Source organism: Rhinichthys klamathensis, unplaced genomic scaffold (genome assembly GCF_029890125.1).
Source record: "Rhinichthys klamathensis goyatoka isolate OS25496 unplaced genomic scaffold, OSU_Roscu_1.1 h1tg000059l_1, whole genome shotgun sequence".
Lineage (NCBI taxonomy): Eukaryota > Metazoa > Chordata > Actinopteri > Cypriniformes > Leuciscidae > Rhinichthys > Rhinichthys klamathensis.
In genome coordinates, this window is record NW_026606604.1 from 2793034 (window position 1) to 2816785 (window position 23752).

The window sequence follows — 23752 nt, forward strand, 5'->3', positions numbered from 1 at the left end:
CTTCCAGACTATTTCTATTCTGGTCCAGGCTGGTTTAGTCCTGGTCTGACTGGTAGACCAGCATAGTCGTGCTGTTCTTTCTGGTGAAGCTGATTGAAAAAAAAAATAAGAAAGAAGTCGTCTTGTTGGTTGAGCTAAACCCTGTTGGGGACAGCAGAATCCAAAACGCAACATATGCTGGTCTCTTCAACAGGGTAGATGCTGAGAGACATGGGCAGCCTGAGAGACAGACAGATGGTTAACTGGGCAGATAGGAAGACTGACAGACAAGCAGCCAGGAGGACAAGAGACATGTAAGAACAGAGAGAAACTGAGAGATAGACAGATGTTGCCAACAGGTCCAAGTGATTACAAGCAAAGCAGCATGACTCACTGCAGGAGAATCACAGCTTTTCAAAGGCAATTTCTTGGCTAAACTCGTTGTCCAAATGAAGGATTTGGACTGTCAGGTCAGCGGCTCCTGCAAAGACACCTATACAAACTAGCAAAACTGTTTCCGTTGGTGAGGAGACACACGTAACATCCATTCAATCTGCCCTCATGCTCCCTACCCTCCTAATGATGAAACTTTATATCTAAAAGAGAAATTCACACGCCTTTGATACAGCTGGCTGAATAAATAGGTTTGTACATCTGGAACACATTTGGAAGAACTTAGACAAGCGCTCTGAAGCACCTCTTCACTGTCTAATCACAGGCAACGTGCTAATAGCGCTTCAGACGTCTGAACATAGGCTGTGCATTGTGTTCTCTGTTTGCTGTCATTAAAGCTTGAGGATGATAGATTGAGAGTAGGATCTAATGTAGTACCTAGTGAAGCTCTCAGGCTAAACCAATTAATCTCAATTATAAAAACATAAAGCTTCGGCTCTAAAATCTGAGCCATATTCCAAACCGCTTTCAAAATTCTATACACATACAGATGACCGCCCATCAGTTTAGTTATGCATCAATGTGTCAAGTTGCTAAATTGATTGGCAACAATAAACAGCCTTTTGAGCTATATTATTTGTTTTGTTTTTTTATTAGAATTGTTTATTACAAATGATCATTCTTCTTTTTCTTCATACTACTACTAATAATAATGTATTCATTTAATAATAAATAAAGGGTATTTAATAATAAAATAACAACAATAATAGTTGTTGTTAAATAATTTATTATGAACTTATTAAGTATCATGTATTTATTATTAAAATAATGTATTGAACTTAAATGTATGTATTTTAATTTATTATTATTACTACTACTACTACTACGTTAAAAATAAAAATATTACATAAATATACTTTATTTTAATGATAAACTAATATCATTTCATAATATTTTAATAACACCACCACCAATATGAATAATAAATACATAAATATAAATGTAATGTATTCAGTTTAATAATATTTAATAATGAATTATTAAACAACAATAATTGTTATGATGCGGCTGAAGCAGAGGCAAAAAGCAGGATCCAAGTGCAGCAGGGGGTTTTAATTAAATAATCTAGAAACTAACAAATACAGACAAGATAACCAGATTCTGGACAGCCAACATACAACACTACAACATTAAGAACTCACAAAGACTGAACAAGACACAGGGCTTAAATACATACTGGACTAACAACGAGACAAGGGACACCTGTGAACATTTAAACAATCAACCAATGACACAACAGACAGGGGAACACAAGGCAAGATCACATGACTAGAACAGGGGATCACATGACAGACAAGAACCAGGAACAAGAAACAAGAAACAAAACCCAAACCGTGACATAGCCCCCCCTCTATGGGCGGCTCCCGACGCCCATCAAAACAAAAAAAAACACAAATTCAGGAGGGTGGTGAGTGGAGGCGGTCTTGGGGGAGGGACGGAGGGCCAGGCTCGCACTGGGACCAGGAACCAGGACACAGGAATGGCGAGCCTGGGCCACGGAGCATGGGTGGACCTGGCTCGTGAGCGACCAGGGCGGAGCAGGATGCGCAGGCGGCGGCCACGGTGGTGAAGACCCCTCGGGCGGCCACGGCGGAGAAGACCCCTCGGGCGGCCACGGCGGAGAAGACCCTTCGGTCGGCCACGGCAGTGAAGACCCTTCGGGCGGCCACGGCGGTGAAGACCCTTCGGGCGGCCACGGCGGTGAAGACCCCTCGGGCGGCCACGGCGGTGAAGACCCCTCGGGCGGCCACGGCGGTGAAGACCCCTCGGGCGGCCACGGCGGTGAAGACCCCTCGGGCGGCCACGGCGGAGAAGACCCCTCGGGCGGCCACGGCGGAGAAGACCCTTCAGGCGGCCATCGCGGAGAAGACCCTTCGGGCGGCCACGGCGGTGAAGACCCTTCGGGCGGCCACGGCGGTGAAGACCCCTCGGGCGGCCACGGCGGTGAAGACCCCTCGGGCGGCCACGGCGGTGAAGACCCCTCGGGCGGCCACGGCGGTGAAGACCCTTCGGGCGGCCATGTGGGTGAAGACCCCTCGGGCGGCCATGGCGGTGAAGACCCCTCGGGCGGCCATGGCGGTGCGGCCTTCATAGTCCCATCCAGGGTCCTACTGCCCCCCCCCAAAATTTTCTTAGGGGCAGCCATGGGGTCATCAGCAGGAACAGACACCGGCTCAGGATCAGCGGGCTCTGGCGCAGGATCAGCGGGCTCTGGCGCAGGATCGGACGGGACCAGCACATCATGGGACTCGGAATTGGGCTCATGGGCCATCATTGATGTGTGTGTAGCCCATGCACACAGAATCGCCACAGACATCACAATCAGCGCTGTATCTTGAGTGGACTCACGTGCGGTGTGCTCAGGCTCTGGCGGGCAGGCGACGGGCTCGGGCTCTGGCGGGCAGGCGACGGGCTCGGGGTCTGGCGGGCAGGCGACGGGCTCGGGGTCTGGCGGGCAGGCGAAGGGCTCGGGCTCTGGCGGGCAGGCGACGGGCTCGGGCTCTGGCGGGACGTGGCTGACGTGAAGCTCTGGCTGGACGTGGCTGACGTGAAGCTCTGGCTGGACGTGGCTGACGTGAACTCTGGCTGGACGGTCTCTGGCTGGACGGTCTCTGGCTGGAGGGGCATGGGAGCGATGGTTCTCTTGGTAGGCACGAGCTGACATCAGCGGGGGGTCAGCCACGCTGGAAACAAGTCCTGGATGGCCATAGACCGATCCGATGGCTGGGTTGATGGTAGGCGCGACGTGGGGAAACTCAGGCTCTGCAAGTGCCGAACTGCCCAAGGAAAGGGCCAGATCAACAAACCCTTTCAGGGTCCAGCCAGTATGATCCTCCGGCATCACTTGAGCGATGTGCCAATCCAGCCCGCTACAAAACAGGTCCACGAGCTGAGCGTCATTTAGCGCTCCCAGATGACAACACGCCAAAAAGTCCCTCACATACCTCTCCAAGGGCTGGGCATCTTGAGACAGAGATGATAGGAATCTCCCTAAGGCCTGGTTGCTAACAACTGCTGGATCCATTGGCGGTGAGTTCTTCTGTTATGATGCGGCTGAAGCAGAGGCAAAAAGCAGGATCCAAGTGCAGCAGGGGGTTTTAATTAAATAATCTAGAAACTAACAAATACAGACAAGATAACCAGATTCTGGACAGCCAACATACAACACTACAACATTAAGAACTCACAAAGACTGAACAAGACACAGGGCTTAAATACATACTGGACTAACAACGAGACAAGGGACACCTGTGAACATTTAAACAATCAACCAATGACACAACAGACAGGGGAACACAAGGCAAGATCACATGACTAGAACAGGGGATCACATGACAGACAAGAACCAGGAACAAGAAACAAGAAACAAAACCCAAACCGTGACAATAATAGTTGCTTGCTAAAAAATATCAATAAACACCATTTATTATTAAAATACATTATATTTATATTGTACTTATGTATTTTGAAATGTATTATTACATTGTTAATTTATTGTTAAATATCATTTAATCATTAATAAAATAATATTTTATTCTTAAATGTACATATTTTTAATTCATTATTACTACAACTACATTTGAAAATATGAATATTACATAAATATAATTTATTATTGTATAATAAATGAATAGTTTTCATAATATTTTTAACAACAATAATAATAAAAATAATAATATTAAAGGGATAGTTCACCCAAAAATTCCATGACGGCGAGTTATTTATTTAGCCAAAAATGAAAGGCATTAAAAATAGGCTAAACTACCCGTTTAAAAATGATATACATCAGCACAGCAAAGAAAAATGATTTTATGGGGCCTCAAGTGGCTAAAATAACAGGAACAATGATAGCAAGGTACAGAATATCTCATCTATGAAGAAAAACTTTGTCTAGCTCTACAATTACATTTGCTCTTAATAGGCCTGTATTTTCATAGTACTTTTATGCAGATGCTCATGTGAAGTGAAGTCAAACCAGAAAATAAAGTTTTTTTCCTAGAAACACCATGCTTCTGTGCTGCTTACAATGATTCTCCAGGATTGCACTGCACTTTTCACCTTGTTTCAATACAAGCATTAAAAGTCCATCTTTCTCAGTAGTAAGAGTCCAACTCTGCCATTCTCTCTCACACGGCCTCCAGCTGTAATGACACACATCATCAGCCCCTCGCCAACAATCCCTCCAAATACTACATCATGAAAGACAGGCTCACCAAACGCATCAAATACCCTAGGGAAATCAGGGAAGCCTTGCAAACAAAGTCTCTTGTCTAAACTACGTAATTGCCTTCAAATCTAATCAGCTTTCGGTCAGTGCACCGGTGGGTGGACTGGGCTCATTTTTCTCGGTCCATGGCCAGCATGCTGGAGCATTCCCACTGTACAGACACTGGTGGAGGTGTACAGACACGGGATGCCGGACTTTAATCAAAGAGACAAGCGGGAGAGCCGGTGATGGCTCAGCACGGGCTGAGGGACAGTTTGGCACTGGCCCGCTGTTTCCCATTGTGCGCCTGTTTCTCTCAGCGGGTTTGATGAAGAGCTGACAATGTGGCAGGTAATACAGGGCTGTAATCCACAATACCTTACACAGGTCCACAATCGGCCTGTTAAATGGGTGATTTAGATAACAGGCTCCCGCTCTGAATGCAGCTGTGTTTTCTGGCTTATTGCACAATCTCTGAATTTCAGAATAAAATAACTGGGTAGATCCTCGCCTCTTCTTTCTTGCCCGACCCTGATGTGACATTAACAGATGGACTAAATTAATTAATTTGAACACCATTCAAAAGTTTGGGGTCTGCAAGATAATTGTTTTTTTGTTTGTTGAAGAAATTCATATTTTTATTCAGTAAGGACACATTAAATTGATCAAAAGTCACATTAAAACAATTTACTGTATACTGTTTAACAAATTATTTCTATTTCAAATAATGCCGTTCTTTAGAACTTTTTATTCATCAAAGAATCCTGACAAAACTGTATCATGGTTTCCACAAAAAAATGTTTAAACTCTTTTCAACATTGATAATAGTAAGTTTTTCTTGAGCAGCAAATCAGCATATTAAAATGATTTCTGAAGGATCATGTGACACTAAAAACTAGAGTAATGATGCCGTAAATTCAGCTTTGCCAAGTCAGTAATAATAAAATAAAATATAATAAAATAGAAAAATGATCTTTTCTTACAGTATTTATTATTTGTGTCTTTTAACAAAATAACATATGTAAATGACCTTAGAAGTATGTAATGGGGTGATTGTTGTTTAGAGGCTTAATTGTGATAAATGGAAAACTAACAGGTTAAAGCAATTAATGAAGCAATTAAACTAAACACATTGAGAAGTATAAAAGCATTTCGCTTTAAAAGCATGATTTTTGTTTTGTTTGTTTTTCGTTTGTAATTTTAAAATCAAAGCCTGTCGTCTTTGACCTAAGATTGATTGAGACTATTTTCTACATAGTAACATGTTAAACGCAAAAATAGCAACACTAATTACATCAACAGCCACGTATGGTACATGACTGAATAAATGAATTGTTACTGAACCTCTTTGATGTTTAACTGCGGAGCGAGAACGAGTCTTCATATCAAAGTGCTATGTTCCTTCAAAGGAAGAGCTGAAGTCTCTTGACTTAAGGGGCTGAATGCAGGGATCAGTAAAGAAAGCATGCATGGAAAACAAATGTGGTTCCCTAGGTGCTTTCTATATGAAAACTTATATGAGTATCAAATTTCTCTGTCTACCATAGAGTTGAATTTATTTACCCAAGATCCATGGGTATTGAGCTATGACACACACACACACACACACACACACACACACACACACACACACACACACACACACACACACACACAGGCTGAAGTGTGTGACATTGCTTTTGCAGTATGTTGCTTCTATACAACAGTCAGACAAAAAAAAAAAAAAAAAAATCCAGCACTGTAGACACAATTTTGCCAGTTACTTTGTGTACTTTTGATAAAATAGTTCCAAACAAAGTTAACGAATTATCAAATGGTGCACTTCTCTGATAAAAACAGTGTAAGCGGTTTCTTGCTAAATGAATCTGTTTTTGAACGAAACAGTTGAATTGAATGTTTCATTGATTCACTTACATTAACCGTGTTCACTTAAAAATATATTTTTTATTTCCATTATTATTATTATCATTTTCCATTTAATTATTATATTTAGCTTTGATTTGTTTCATCAAATCATTGTCAGTGTGAATGCTCCTTCACTTCAAAGCTGATCAAAATCAATTATAAGTTTCAAGAAGTCTGCCAAGTTGCCTACTAGCACAAGTTGTCTTCACACTGATGTACTTGTTTCCGTTTCTTGCTGCTGTTTAGTTGAGCGTTTCACAGAAAATACATTCCCAGATTACAGCAAATAATGGACTTGTACTGTTTTCTTGGGTGTCGGAAAGTATTTCATGCTTCAAAAACGTCCCCATAGAAACACCCACACAATGTTTATTAAATTGCCGCGACTCGAAAATCCCAGTTGGCTAGTCAAAGGGAGGTCAGGAGTTGTTACTCACCAGCAAGGCTACCTGGTCTCTGTAGAGTGGCGGTGGCGTAGAAATCATGGGATATCTTGTACTGCTCAGCCGAGTGCACCAGCCTTTTGGGTGAAAGTGTGGCATAAGTAGACACTCCGGCGGTCTGCAGCTGCTGATAGATAGGTGATGCGTTATTGGGTGGAGACGCTAACCGGTGAGGGGAGCCTGAAGCGTGAGTGGCAGGTGATCCTCCGATGCCCACTGCATTGATCGGCGAGCTACTACTGTAGGATTTGGCGAGCCTGCCCGGAGAAGGCTTGGGGGAGGCCGAGGAGGATGAGGAGGGCAGGCGCTGGGTGGTGGCGTAACCTGGTGTGTCAGAGGCCGAGCCCAGACGCTGCAGTTTAGACGGGGATCCGCTGGACTGCATTGAGTTCAGGGGTGAGCTGACGCGCTGGGCAGGCAGAGTAGAGCTAGAGTAATACAGGCCCGGGCCGGACGCTGCAGACGGATGCTGGGAACCGGACAGCAGGGCACCGCCATGGCTCTGACAAGAGTCGCCCGCCGCGAGCTGGGCTGCACGGTTAGATGTCACCTAGGAGAAGAGTAAGATAACTGTTATATCTAATCAAAACAGATCCTTATTAAAAAAATTGTCATTTCTTTCTTCTGTGGAACACAAAGGAAAATATTTCAAAAGAAGATGATTCAAAGAGTTCCATTACCATTTAGAAGTTTAGGGCATCAAGATTGTGTTTTTGTTTCTAAAGAAATTAATACGTTTATTCAGAAATTAGTTTAATTGATAAAAGTGACAGTAAAACCATTTATTATGTTACAAAACATTTCTATGACAATGTAGTTTTTAAAAAAAGAAAGAAAGTAGCACAACTGTTTTCAACACTCATAATAAGAAATGTTTCTTGAGCAGCAAATCAGCATATACGAATGATTTCTGAAGGATAATGTGACACTGAAGAGTGGAGTAATGATGCTGAAAATTCAGCTAATTGGTTCTTGCATGTTACGTGAACTTACATCCTGGCATTTGGGGTTTGTGCGGCCATATTTGATGTAGTCGGTTCTTGAGTAATATTGATTAAATTTACACTACCTTGATGATCTTTTGGGAAAGTTTTTGACCCTAATGACTTTCATAATATGACTAAATGACCCAAATCATTCACCATATCTTCTTTTGAGTTCCACAGAAGGATGAAAGTCATAGAGGATTGGAATGACACGACGGGTGAGTAAATTATGACTTTTAATTTTCGAGTGAACTATCCCTTTAGGGGTAAGTTGGTTTACTTGATATTCAGATGGTGAGATATGAGACAATCATTCCCTTGAAAGTAATATGCAAGCATGTTTCCTGAACACATAAAAAAAAGCCTGTAAACGGAAGTTATTGCAAATACATTCACAGCCATATGTCGCAGTTCCTTGTGGGATCACCACCCCTTATGTCAATGGATGTTGCATCAACCGGAATTCAGAAGGGCAGGCGGGCACAGATACACCCGGGCAAATTAATGCTGGCGCAGGGCCAGTCATTTAGAAAGACGCTTTGGCGTGTGAATAAACATTTCTTCCTTTAGATTCCTCATAATCACCATGATGATTGTGGGTGATTACAATGAAACATTAGTTCCACTGTTTCTCATTTACAGAAAGCATGAAACCTGATTATTCTTATTCAGAATAAATTAGGTTATTTTTAAACTGGCAGTCAGTGCAATTTCCAGAGGGGAAAAAAAAAGCTTAGCGGGGTTTTATTTCTCCTTCATTGCATTGATATCAGGTAATAACATTCAAATGTAGAGTTGAATAAATATGAGGCAAAGGTCTTGAAGATGGAGAGAATGTTTTTGCTAGAAAAGTGTAATGACATTTAAAGCTAAACCTAGCTTTGTTTGCCTCCACACTATGTTCGTAAACAACGATTCTTCAGTGAATCTCCTTATTGAAAACAGTTGTTACTGTATAAGTGGAATGTACTAGAAACCACCTTAAAAACCTTGAAAATAATATAAAAAATACAATAAAATAAAATAATGTCAGGTTCAGATTACACGATTTTAGCATGACCTGTTTAACGTCGGGTGTCGTGGTAATTTGTAAACTGCAATAGGCGTCGGGCCGCAAGACACGATTGTTTCATCTCACATAGTGTGTCATGGTGGATGACAACCGACACAAAGTCTGCGACACTTCACATCGTCTACAAAAAGACTGGCCTGTTTAATTTTTTTCGGTCCTCCATGACTGGTTCCGTTACATTTGTGACTTTGACCAATAGGAGCACAGAAGCTCTTCCGTATACAGCTTTCAAACATGTCGAAACAAAAGAGAAAGGGTTGTATTGGTGCTGCTAGGTGGAATTTGTGGAGCAATGGCAACAATACTCCTACCTATATGATATTTCCTTGAAGATGATATTTATCCTCTTGGGATGTCAGTCGCTAGTTCCACCTTCTCGATGACATCACGCACACCGTTAAAAACAGCTAGCGATGATTGGCCAGGAAGAAACATGTAGTCTGACATATTTCAAGGAGTCAAAACCGCATAATCTGACACAGTGACTATCGTAACGTATTGAGAATATTGTATATTGTGTAGTCTGAAGCTGGCATAAAACAGTTAGAGCCATAGACTTGTGGGGAGTGCTTCTTTCCTGATCTTGTTCTCCTCCCTCATTGCGTCCTGCCTTTCCTACACTGTTCTTACTAATATAGGCAAAACTTTTACCTAAATTCATCTTAAAAATCTTTGGCAATCATGATTTTTCCAGGTAAACCCTTCAACGTCAAAATTCCTGTAACCACTGGTATAATTCTATACGCCAATATAATTTTAAGGATGAGGAAATGGATAGATTATTGGATTGGATATAAAAAAATAATAATAATAATAATAATAATAATTCTGCTCCATCTCGCAGCACAGATTGTAAAGTATACTATGTATATATACAATTGCTTTTCTATACTCAAGCTGGCAGCACTGAGTCGTGTCATTTACAGGACATTCGCTCGGAAGGACAGAAGACGAATAGTAGCGGATTCGCCATTGCATGCAAAGTTTAGAAGAACCACCCAAATAAAAACGATGGAGAATGAATCTTTTCACACTCTTCTTCGTCTACTGCACATCACAACTGCGTATTGCCACCTAGTGGACTCTTCCGTCTCAACATTCACCTTGCATTTAGACCAGGGGGGTCCTGGAGGGCCACTGTTCTGCAGAGTTTAGTTCCAACTTGCCTCAACACACCTGTTTGTAAGTTTTTAGCATGCCTAATGACCTTCAATAGCTAATCAAGACCTTGATTAGCTGTTTCAGGTGCGTTTAATTGGGCTTGGAGCTAAACTCTGCTGGACAGTGGCCCTACAGGACCGAGTTTGGACACCCCTGATTTAGACTGTTGTACCCGCACTGTCCGCACGGACACAAAAATTGGGATGCACATGGGCGGTGTGCTCGGACATCTGCAAACGGGCAATGCGCAGACCGTTGCGGAACGCAGACGGCCAAAGTATACTTTGAGCTTTAGTAATTCAACCTCACTAATGAACTAATTGCTTGATGGGCAACGTGGTGATCACTGTAACCCAGGGATGGGCAATGTCAGTCCTGGAGTGCTACTGTCCTTCCAAGTTTAGCTCCAAACCTGATGAAACACACCTGAACAAGCTTATCAATGTCTTCAGGATTACTAAGGCTACAAGCAGGTGAGTTTTTTTTTATCAGGGTTGGAGCTAAACTCTGCAGGACAGTGACACCGACCCCATCACCTATTTTCCCATCCCTGTAGTATATCATTCCAAACCTAAGTCTTTGCTTTGTCGACATGCCTTTGCATGATCTGAAGGTTGTGAGATCAAGCTTCACATACAGTACAGTGTTGTACAACTGCGTTTCGCCTAAACAATGACAATAAAGAGCTTGACCAAATCTTGATCACCTGATTCTTTGAAGACTATCACAGTACATTCTTGATGCACGGTCTTTGTCAGCATATTGCTTCTTTTAGATATCCCGAAGCCCTGCTTGGAGATGGTTTACCATAAAGAATTAAAGAATAAGCTGTGGAATGTAAAAAGGTTCTCCTGTGATATCAGGCTGCAAAAAGCTTTTCGGCTGTAAGTGTAATCTTTATTTTCAAGAGTGTGCTGCTTCTCCTGATAAGACTTTAATGAATGAGATAGAGGAGATGGAAGAATCTTCTCAAGAAAATAAAACTCTCAAGATAGGATTGTGAAGATTTAAAAAAGGCGTTTAATAGCTCAATATCATGTTATACCAAGGTGTAATGCAATTATACCATCATTCCTGAATGCTTTATCTTTCCATCTCTCTCTCTCTCTCTCTCAGAGGGAGAACTGCATCCCGGCGTAGAGAGAAGAGGAACACCTACTTGAAGAGACTGTAACTGGTTCCTGATGTGGATGAATTATTTAGGGAACAAGAGGTTTATGGTGTTAAAAATATCTACATAAAAGCACCTAACTGATGTGTTGTGTTATATAAACCCATCCTGGAGCAGACAAGCCCTCTTCAGATTACCCTCCACACAACCAACCCAACAGTCCACACGAACACAGAAGAGAAAGAAAAAGAGAGACGCTGGAAACATAATACATTTTCTGAGAAACCGCATTCATTTAAAATGAGAACGTTTTCAAAGAATCTTTGCAGAGACAGAGAGGCCCTCCTCGACTGTCTCAGAAACAAGTCCAGAGGGCAGAGGACGCGCTGGGCATCTTTCATTAAAACACAGAGGGCCTATGTGTTCATTAAAAGTGTCTAAGGATGTGAAAAGCAAGAGAGCAAAAGGGAGGGCGAGGGAGCGAGAGAGTGAGGATGTGCCAATGTCAGCTTTATCGTGACCGACCGCTCAGGCACTTCTTCTGTCATTTGCATGCGCTAGACATCCGGTTAATTAGCGAACATGGAGGAAATTAAATATTTGTGGTCTGAACAGACTTCATACCTTTTTAGGGAACATTTCTAGCTTGTAGCAGGTGTGCGATACTCATTTATAAGAAATGAAAGTTGAGAGAAACCGCCCTGCAGGGTTTGCTGTAATTACAGTCTCATCAACAGGGCACAATTTAACTCCCCGGATAATGACAAAGTTTGCCTTGCACACACTCGCCGCTCGATGCAATGCAGTACCACTGCCGTCTGCTAACAAACGCTTTGGTCTTGCAGTTAATTACTTTAATCAGGTTTTGAAATCACTTTTTAGGCAGCAGCTTGAAACATGATCCCAAGCTGGAGCCTAGAAATCATTCCGTGCCAGTCCCCCCCCCCAAAAAAAGCAGAATCGCTACAACATCCCTGATCACGAGAGACTCGCGGTGCAGAACAGGGCAGTCACGTCGAAAAACAAAGAGAGAGGAGGTGAAAATACAAAAAAGTGAGGGATGGTATTGTAACGAGACCAGGAGGAAATTAGGAAAGAAGAAGCGCTCACCTGGTTGTAGCTGTGCACGGCTCCTCCAGGCTGGCCGCTGGAGCGTGGAGGGGGCTGAGGCTGCTGGGTTTGTGGTGCGGACAAGCAGTCGCTCAGGGCAAGGGTCTGGTTACTATGGTAGCTGGCAGAGTACTGGAGGGAGCCCTCTGGGTTCGAGCTGAGCTGCAGTGAGCTCTGAGAGAGCAGACTCGGTCCTGTGTGCAGAGCGCAAGAGCGAGCGAGAGAGAGAGAGAGAGAGAGAGAGAGAGAGAGAGAGAGAGAGAGCAATTCAGCAAGGCAGCAATGCAGCCCTCAGCCTGGCAGAAATGGCATACATAATTTATTAGAAGGGGAGGAGTGAAATAGAGAGAGAAGCAAAGAAGCGAGCGAAAGACAGCACGAGAGATGGGGATTAAAATGACAAGAGAAAACCCACAAGCAAAAAAACGTGCGAGAGGAGAGAAACCAAGAAAAATGAAGTGTGTATGCGTGTGTGTGTGCATGCCAGCAAACAACTGAAGAGCTGGCAGACCTAGGGATGGGCATGGGGATAATTGATCATGATCAGTCATGAAGACTTGAAGAATAATGGACTGATGGCTTTTTCATCCAAACTTCAAAACATTTACTAACAACTATACACAAATGTGTCAAAAAAGACCCCATTTTTTAATAAGTTAGTGGTTATGGTATAATTTTATAGTAAAAGCTATAGTCATCATTGCATTAATCACTAGCTCGAACTAGATCCCCCAAAAACACTCGATTTGAAAGTGCAATCTTAGCTCATTGGAAGACAGAACTTTTTAAGCCAATCACCTAAGCATTAAGTGTCATGTGACTAACTAATATATCTCAACAATACATAAAGTCCTTTACAACAATGCTTAAACACTGACAAAATGATAAATCAGAGCTGTTCTAATTTTAAGTTATCACATTGATAAATGTTTAAACATTCCTGTAAATGAATTTATCTATCAGTGCATTATATACAGTATTTATGTATACATACATAGATTATATACAGCATATACAGTATATATATATATATATATATATATATATATATATTATACATATATGCTGTATATAATCCATGATTTCCATTCATTAATAATAAGAATAACAAAAATAGCATGTGTGCCACCTAAGCCCTCTCTTGAGTACTCAGTTTATCATTTATCTGTCAAATACTTTAGTAAACATAATGACCAAAATGTCCATCCCTGTCAGATTACAAAGATAATCAGCTACAGCCAAACTGCGTGTTTGGAGAGCGGCTCTGGGACAATCTGACAGCAAATGAGATAGCATCAACAATCAACAATCATAGTTTGTCAAGATGCTATCAACCCTGATGTAGCCTTCAGCAAGCCAATGTTTGGACTATCAGTCTCAAACAGATTAGCTGCTCCCTGAAACATACTGTGAAAATAATGATTGTTTTTTCCCCCTCCACTCACAAAATACTGTGCCTTTAAAAACAGCTTGAGTTAAAGCATCTCAGGTTTCTCAGGAGGAGGATGTTGTCTGCTCTCCTCGTGCTACACAATAATCTATGGCTCCTCTATCAGACAGATCCATCAAGCTGGTCTGAAGAGATAAGAAAATTGGTGCATTATTCGAGTCCATAATAGCCTGCTGCTCTCATTTATGTTTGCATTGATCTGTAAACCCCTGATCAGACGTGGGGAATGCAATGCTTTGCAAAGCTTTGGTTTTTCTAATGCTTTCCTCTGTCTGGACCCTTGGCCATATTATCAGAAGGTCATCAGACTTCATGGCATGGCAAGGTGAAGTCTCAAATGCCATAAAGTTGATCAAAAGCTGCAGTACATGAGTGCCTGCATTCTGAACTATTTCTTTAATGCTGTCACATAAATTCCAATCCTAATAATGTCACAAAGACAGTAGCCTTTTGGCATCTTTTTATGAAATAAGGCCAGTATCACTGATACCAATACTGCTACTGATGTCTCTCTCTCTCTCTCTATATATATATATATATATATATATATATATATATATAAAAAATGTTTTCTCAGTTTTAGCCATTAATCATAGCCATTCAGCATTACAGTATAATTGAAAGCTACCTATTTTTTTTTTTACATTTATTATAAACTTTTAATGTACAGTTAGTAAACTTAAAACAATCTCCACATAAACCCATTATAATAAATGTCACATTTACCTGGGCCCTTCAATATATCAGGGCTTATTTTTTTCTATTGGCCCAGTCAGACCAGTTCAGATTTTAACTTGCCCAGTCAAAATGCACAAAAAGTTTGCTTTCGTTGTTTTTGAGTCTCCATGTAATCTTGTAAACAGTGCTTTCAGATTTTAGGTAGGCCTAACAGGTAGGATATACTGTATACAGAAATTGAATAAAGTTATCAAACACTTCGCAGTCTTTACCGCATACATTAAAAATTAAATATAGATGAATCCTCATTAAAGCTACAAAAGTTATTCAGTCAAGAGCAGTAAGTGTCCATCCATCTTCTTCCGCTTATCCGGGGCCGGGTAGCGGGGGCAGCAGTCTAAGCAGAGATGCCCAGACTTCCCTCTCCCTAGACACTTCCTCCAGCTCTTCCGGGGGGACACCGAGGCGTTCCCAGGCCAGCCGGGAGACATAGTGGGAAGGCATCCAGGAGGGATCCGGAACAGATGCTTGAGCCACCTCAGCTGGTCCCTCTTGATGTGGAGGAGGAGCGGCTCTACTCTGAGCTCCTCCCGAGTGACCGAGCTTCTCACTCCATCTCTATTGGATCACCCAGCCACCCTGCGGAGAAAGCTCATTTCGGCCGCCTGTATCCGGAATCTTGTCCTTTCGGTCATGACCCACAGCTCATGACCATAGGTGAGTAGGAACGTAGATTGACCCGTAAATCGAAAGCTTCGCCTTGCGGCTCAGCTCCTTCTTCACCACGACAGACCGGTACATCGACCGCGTTACTGCAAAAGCTGCACCGATCCGTCTGTCAATCTCCCGTTCCATCCTTCCCTCACTCGTGTACAAGACCCCAAGATACTAGAACTCCTACACTTGAGGCAGGAACTCTCCACCAACCTGAATTGGGCAAGCCACCCTTTTCCGACTGAGAACCATGGCCTCGGATTTGGAGGCGCTGATTCTCATCCCAGCCGCTTCACACTCGGCTACAAACCGTCCCAGTGCATGCTTAAGGTCCTGGTCTGAAGGGGCCAGCACAACAACATCATCCGCAAAGAGTAGAGAGGAAATCGTGTAGTCCCCAAACCTGACACCCTCCGGCCCCAAGCTGCACCTAGAAATTCTGTCCATAAAAATTAAGAACAGAACCGGCGACAAAGGGCAGCCCTGCCGGAGTCCAACATGAACCGGGAACAAGTCTGACTTACAGCATGCCGGCAATGTGAACCAAGCTCCTTCTCTGGTCATACAGGGACCGGACAGCCCTTAGCAAAGGACCCATACTCCCAGAGCACCCTCCACAGGACGCCGCGAGGGACACAGTCGAATGCCTTGTCCAAATCCACAAAGCACATGTGGAGTGGTTGGGCAAACTCCCATGAACCCTCCAGCACCCTGTGTTCCACGACCGGGACGAAAACCACACTGTTCCTCCTGAATCCGAGGGCAGTAAGTGTCTTCATTGCATAAATTATAAATTAAATATAAATTAATCATTATTAAAGCTACAAAATTAATCAGTCAAGAGCAGTGAGTAAGTGATTTTCTATTTTCCTTTTGTTCTTTGATTATTCTTAATGACAGGCAGCAGGAGGTTTATTAGGCTGCTGTCACTTTAAGATCTGCCACACATGCAGTGGATCTGATATACATCCTATTTTCTCATAACTCTTTACATTAATTTAAGACTTTATTTAACTCATTTAAGACTGTGCTTGTGAGGATACTCAACAAAATGGGCATTTTGGCATAATTATGTGTGATTTTAACTCACTAAATTTGATAGCATTAAAAATAATATAAAATTAATTGTGGAATTGACATGGGTGAATAATACCATTTCTGTTCAATGACCATGAGGCCATGTTATTGGCCAACTCTGATAATCAATTGACTAAATATCAGCCAGACTGATATATTGCTGTCACTCATCCTAATATTCTAATGTGCTGTTTGTTCCTTTTCTTTTATACATATGCATATGTATGTTTTTGTTCACGTCTTTTTCAGCTTCCAGGGAATCATTTTCTCATTTGAAACAGCATGTCTAAAAGGCTAGAGCTACAGCATCACAGCAGTGACCCTAAATATAGCTCCTCACCTAGTGTAAGACACTTACACAGCTCTTACACATCTGACTTCCCCCATCCTCAGTCAAGCCTACCCAAGAGATCTGCCGTGCTCTCATTCACCTCCTTAAAACAGAGCGGCTAGATTAGTTTAACTGAGGATAACACCTCCATACATGTAAAGCAGTGTTGCTGAAACTCAAACATCAACGAGATGTGCAGCTCTGTACACTGAACCACACAAAATAAATCACACATCCCCAATGTACAGTCCTCCAAAAACCATTTCAAAAGCTTCTGTGGGGAGGTGCTCATATAGGAACGCTCCTCTTTTCCCATGTCTCTGTTTCCCTTCCCTAAAAAAATGTAATCATTAGACCAATCCACAAAGACCAAGTTTAAACTAAACAATTAACCATATTAGATGTATATGCAATAGGTCTTGCTGTATAAATGAAGCCTAAAAACAGACCTCTCACTGTCTATTATGCTGTGATTCGGTCATTATATAATTTTTTGTAAATATAATTTATATTCACAGCCAAAATATTATATCACAATATGAGTACGATATCAATCACAATACATTTATTTTTGCTTTAAAGTTTTTATGATATGAATATTTTTGATACCACTGAAATTTCATAAATCTCATCACCAATTTCAATTTCACAAAAAAACTAATGCCACAGCCACAAGTAATAAAAAACACTGTCAAGCTCACTGAAGTCAAGTAAACAGTCAGAGATAAATTAGTAAAATATGAACAAAGAAACTAATTACAAGAAATTGGACAAAAAACTACAATTGAACAAAGACACAAATGAAATAGACCTTCCTGAAAAACTTCAAGCACTAGATAGGCCTATATAGAGATGCTACATTATTGTATAAAGTAATCAATTGTACAAAAACACTGCAGTCTTCAATGTGTAAATTAAATACACATTCATTGTTATTAAAGTTACAAAAGGGATTCAGTCAAGAGCAATGGGATTGTCTGATTAGAATTAAATGGCACAATCAGCAGCAGGATTATTATGCTGATGTCACTTTAATACTGAATGCACTGATTTAATAGAGCCTACTGATTCACTTGCGCTCTCTTTCTCAAATGTTTGCGTTCATTTAAGATATAAACGACTTTGTTTACAAGGATACTAATCACAAAGACTGGCCTTTATACACATACGAGTGTGTATTTGACCTTTCAAGCCAAATAAGGCCCCAAAAACAACTAAGTTCAAGACTCACATATGAGCAGCTGTTCATTTGCGCGCATCTCTCACAGCGCTCAGAAGAGTTTCTTAGACAGCACAAGCAAATACTGAAAATAGTCCTCTTTCGCTGCTTATTGCACTTGAATGATTTAAAGGCTGATTAAAAGGCTTAATATACATTCAAATGATAAGCTTTCATGACGGAGCAGGACGGGTACGTCACGTGAGCGTAACCGTGATAGAGACGATATTCCAGAATCTCTACTGGTTAATCGTATGTACCAGTATATACCGCCCACCCCTACTATAAATTATTGTTTTGTACACTGTAATGGATTATAAGATTATAATAAACAGGTACGATTTTAAAACGTTTTCTTCTCAAATCAATATTTCATGTCCCAGTCAATATTTACAGTTTGTGGTGAAAATCTGTGTACATGACTGTACATTATCCCTTAAATTTCTGTCTTGTTTGAAGTAGGCTCAAAGCTGCTTGCTAGGAACGGTTTTCAATATTTCATATCTAACTACTAACTTATGTGGCAAGTAGCTGTGTAATAAGCAAGATAATGTACATCCAGCTGGCTGTTATTGAAAAATACACACTCACAGCTTGATGAGGACCCGATGCGAATCTGAATACGTTATTCCATACTTAACAGCATTTACAAAGAGTTTCAGTAAGCACAAAAGCAAAATGACAAATTAGTATGTTACATCATCAAAATATAAGTAGCCAACTGATCACCTTGTTATACTTCACAAGCACATCCTAAAAACTTTGTGCTTTGTTAAAATTGTCTGTAAGATAGTAAATGGTTAGCTAATGGTGACGACTGTGTTGACTGAGAGCCTCAACCAACTCCACTCCAAAAATTACTAATAGAGTAAACCGACCTGATAGACAGCAGAAGAAAATTGGATAAATTACAGTCGTTTCACCTGCCATGGCATGAAGAAGGTGCTTGACAACATTTCGCGTAATTCCAGGTTGTTAAGTTAACCTCTGGATGGAATAAACTTGTACTAAAAATATATAATCCCATCATGGAAGTGCATGGACTGTTGGACACACATCAAATTTTACCACAAGTAGCACCTTTACTTTTTTGCTGGGCTCCATCTCCCTAGGATGAAACATCTACTTTTTTATGTTCTTTTACAAGGCTTGCAAGAGCTAAAGCAAAATCATTATGCTGCTTTGACTCAGTACAAGAAAGAGGGCGACATGGATATAAAAAATTAGATGAAACCCAAGGTAACAATTAGGAAAGTCTGACATTACACATAGCAGGCACTGAGACTGATGCCTTGTAGACATTTTTCTTATTCCTGTAATGCTTAGATTACTAAAGCATTCTGAACAAGTCGGGGACAAGCTCCATTCAAAGAATAAAGTCTTCGAAGCACAGAGGTCAATGTTTGTTGGCTGTCAGATAATGCATAAAAGCGTGTCCATATTAGACACCTCCACAACTCCAGCTACTTTATCTCGACTCACCCTGCTATCAGATAAATTATTGAAAGCCACTCTGTCCTTAGCAAAACGTTAGAGCTCACTGTAATTCCAGACCGTTATAGTAAATATACTTAGTTTCAATACATAATTCATGGCCTTTTATGTTCGGCTGTGGTGTTCTAACGCCTGAAGCCCAGAGAATGTTGTGGTTGAGATGTGTATTCAGAAGAGGCGTTATCTGTTTTGATGATTTCGACTTTAAAGCTAGAATTGGATTGCAAAAACCTGTGGCATTTTTCTCGTCACCAACCTTAACAGAATGTGCAAAGTCAATAACTTATTTAAAAGCCTCTTTGAACTCCAAAAAAAGATCAATGACATTCAACTTTCTGGGAGGAGATTAGGAAAGTTTTTGGTGGAGTAATATATCCTCCATAAAACAGACACAAAGCCTTTGTTTTCTTAATCCCTGCCAAAAAAAAAAAAAAAAAAAAAAAGAAGAGGAAGGGAAGAGAAAAGGGGGAATGAGTGGAGAAGTTACACTTCATCATAGAAAAAGATTGATGAATTCTAGTGTATCTTGCTCAAGTATCGTACATCATGGTTGGCTATAGCAGCCCTGGAGTAGACAGAGCAATGAAGTGTGTTTTATTGTATAATCTTATTTAAAAAAAATACAAATTTAAAACACTGAAAAGCCAGAAGACATTCAAATTGGACATAACGCAGAAACTGTAAAAAATATTTTTTTTTGAAGTTGCAAATTAAGCAAAGAATATTGGAGTATGCTTTACAAGAAAATACTATTTCAGTCTTCTTCAAAATGTTTACATTTAATTGAATGTGTTACTTACTAACAGTACTTTGTAATAATTTGAAAATTATATTTTATTATTTTTTATTAAATCTCACGAATTAGAATTTCGTAACGGTGTTTTCAATAAAAACTGGAAAATTGCTACATACCACATTCTACTGTCAGGGAAAGCTGAGGAATTCACCAAACATGAAACTTTCATCTTTTACTCTCTCTCTGTAACAGCCTCATTCTGCTTTGGTTTAGTTTTCATTCTGTTGCCTGTTCTGGTTTGCCCGAGTTCTGTTTTCTAGTTAGTTTCCATAGTTACTCATTCGTTTTAAATCTTTTCTTAGTTTCGTTGATTACTCTGTGTGTATTTAAGCCCTTAGTTCCCTCTGTTCATTGTTCAGTGTCAGAATATTACAATGAAAATCCAATGTTAAACAACATTGGATTTTCATTGTAATACATATATTCTTTGTTGCACAGATGCACGAAACATGAGGATCTTCAGGTTTTTTTTGTTTTTTTTGCACACAACAGACAAAACTCGAAATATATGTATAAAAATAGCCTTCTGCCCGTATGTTCTGGCACACAACTTTTTGCTGTCTTAATTTACCATGGCATGCAGCCAGATGTAGTTTCACAAAAATGACAAAAATAAATGTTATTACCATCCCTAAATAAAATGCTTTAGGTGGAATGTACAACATAACAGGCAGTTAAATTATCAAAACTGACATAATTAAAGCAATGTACATAACATTATTCCAGACAGATGTTCTCAGTAACCTTCAAAATGCAGATACAAAGTGAGACAAACTGTTGCCTTTTACAGTTATTGTCGTGAAAAGGCTGTTTCCTAATTTCAATGTGTCAAGGAGATGGTAAAAATGATTTTTGATTGCTGCACATTATCTACCTAGCTTTTTTTTAAAGTAGTATTAATATTTTATTAATAATATTTAATTTTGCATGTAAGATTATTTAGCTTGCTCATTAAAAGTGTGAGGAAACTCCCAAAATGCACTTTTTCAGAAAAATATTATTACTTTTACAATTGTCAAGCATTTATAAAAGCCATACATAGTTTTACTGAAGCAAACTAAATTGCTCAAAGCCTTTATCAAGACATTGTGATGATTAATATCAACAGAGGGAAATCAAACTGCTGAGACAGCAGGATGTGGAAAAAAGCTTTAATTCAATCACTGATTTTAACAACTGCTCGACACTGACAACATATTCGAAACCAACTAGTATTTTGCGCACCATGAGGAAATAATGGATTTTTTCCCCAAACATAATTAGAACTGTGCCATTTTTGAGATTAGAAATGTTCTGCAATTGTGTAGTGTCAACACTCTTTGTGATTTCTTTTTTCTTTGCCAAAAGGCTCTGTCTGGAAATACTTTCATATTATTGCAATAACTAGCACTAGATTATTTGATGCACCAGTTACCACATGCACTGCCAATATTATAGATGCCGTTAGAGACATTAATTGTTCAGAAAATCTATTCACTAAACACAGTAAAAAAAAAGTTGCTGCCTTCAATTTTTAAGTACAATCAACTTAAATTACATTAAACTGACTTAAAAAAATGGTTGAATCTTGCATAACTTATCAAAATAGGTTAAGCAATTTTCATTTTTTTTTACGAGTTAAAGCAATATAAGAAAATTTGTCATAACCTATTGATCATATAATTTTTTACAGTGAATAGACATGCACCCTCTAACGAAAACCCGCCCTCCCCAATATGTGCTGCCCTGTTAACATGCAACATTATTGACAGTAAATGTGCTCCTTTCAAATGAGTGTAGACATCAATAGTGTGACTGTCAGACAGGTTGTTAAGTTCTACAAATGAAATCAATGGTCAAAATCTCTTCACTAATTGGTGGGATTAGTTTTATGCTTCTTTAATGGACTACATAAAGCATTCTCAGGCACTCCTTCAAAAAAAAAAGTGATGACTACTTACTATCAGCTGTGGTGTATTCCTGATGATCCAAGATCCCAGACTCCTGTAGGGAGCGGATACATGAATCCACCAGTTCCAGACCTGTGTTTAGTTCATCTTCAATGTCTTTCTGTCCATCTGGGGGGGCGGGGGAGGAGGAGACAGGGAGGTTAGTCACGCATACACCCCAGACACTTCCTGAAGCCCCATTCATCACACTTGGTCTTTGACCTTCTGACCTTTTCCATTCACCTGCTCACTAAGCATCTAAACAGGCTAAGACTGAATTTAATTGGCTGTTTGGATGACCCTGTTAACCAGCATGCTGCTTGTTCTGTCAGAAGTGACTGCCAACTCTTCCAGGGCCAGTGTGGTGTAATTTGCCAAGAGATAAAGGGTTACACAAGACTCCTAAGACAAAAGATTAACCTCTCAACTAGAGCAGGAACCATTCGCCCAGAGAGCAGGATGCCAAGCTATGGATTCGTCTCTCTTTAGACACACAAGAGAGTGACGCAGACGGGAAGTGTCTGGTTAAAGATGATTATATATATATATATATATTCTAATCTAAATATTTAAAGCTTATTTTATTCTTCTATCCAGACCAATAACGTGTATTCAACACATTTTACAATAGTTTTTTGAATACTGAAATTCATAAAGATGATGCAATGATTCTGTATGCTGCAGCACAACTAATTCACTCTAGTTATGAATGCATTCTCCCCCCTAAAAAGAAAAAGCCTGGCAGCAAAATTGTGCAAATCATTAAAAAAAATTACATTTACCTTGGGTATTCCAGCGAAACTGCTCATCGGCTGAACTGCAAAGTAGAAAAAGAACACAGTTGGAATTAAAGTCTTCCTCACCAATCACATTTCACACATTAGCATGGGCGTATGCACTTTTTTCCGGGCAAGTGTGTTCACGTAGATGTTTTCATGGCACAATGAATAAATCTATATTTAAATTCAAAAAGCCAAGATATTCTATGCATGACCTGACATTTTATTCTTAACCAAAAAGGAGGAAATGTGAGAATTATGGAGCGCTAAACACTGTCATGTAATGTGTGTTTCATTCATACTGGAAGCCGGAAGGCGCTCTCTCGCAGAAAGTCCAAAACGGACACCTAGAAGTAATGACTTAAGACGTTCCAGGAAATCCCTTATATGGACAAAGGTATCCAGCTATCGCTTTAGCTGAATAAAAAGAAACATTTTGACTGATGGAACGTCAAGACAATAAACACACGATTGCGACAATATATGGTTTATGTGCGTTTTTCAAGCCATCTTGGGGTATTTTCATAACGATAAAGTATATGAATAATGCAGTGCTAATTGATAGCTTTAATTACAGTATAGAATATATTTTCTGCCTTATTCTGTGATCATTTTGTTTTCTACATTGTAGGCTATAAAATCCATGACGACAATGCACAAGTGTTTCAACCAATCATATAATCAACCAATCATAAAATTGTCATTAAGAAATTATAGGGAAAAAATATGACAGTATTAAACAGTATTAAAATATCTCTTGTGACGTCAAGAGGAGTCTGTTCCTTATTAAAAACTATATTTTAGGTCCGAATTTGACATTTTAACAATTAATGTTAATAGACTTGAACACTTTAATCAT

At 40.2% G+C, this 23752-nt stretch overlaps 1 protein-coding gene across 3 annotated transcripts in view; it reads right to left on the bottom strand.

Annotated features, from left to right (window-relative positions):
- The window catches only part of ctnnd2a (catenin (cadherin-associated protein), delta 2a), a 323353-nt gene that overhangs the window by 139799 nt on the left and 159802 nt on the right, over positions 1-23752 (bottom strand). For all 3 annotated transcript variants that reach the window (XM_056248935.1, XM_056248934.1, XM_056248936.1), the window contains 4 exons: positions 22897-22931; positions 22127-22243; positions 12428-12621; positions 6982-7537 (listed from right to left, as the gene is read on the bottom strand). In XM_056248935.1, the coding sequence (XP_056104910.1) occupies positions 6982-7537; positions 12428-12621; positions 22127-22243; positions 22897-22931 (902 nt within the window). The remainder of the gene's footprint in view (positions 1-6981; positions 7538-12427; positions 12622-22126; positions 22244-22896; positions 22932-23752) is intronic.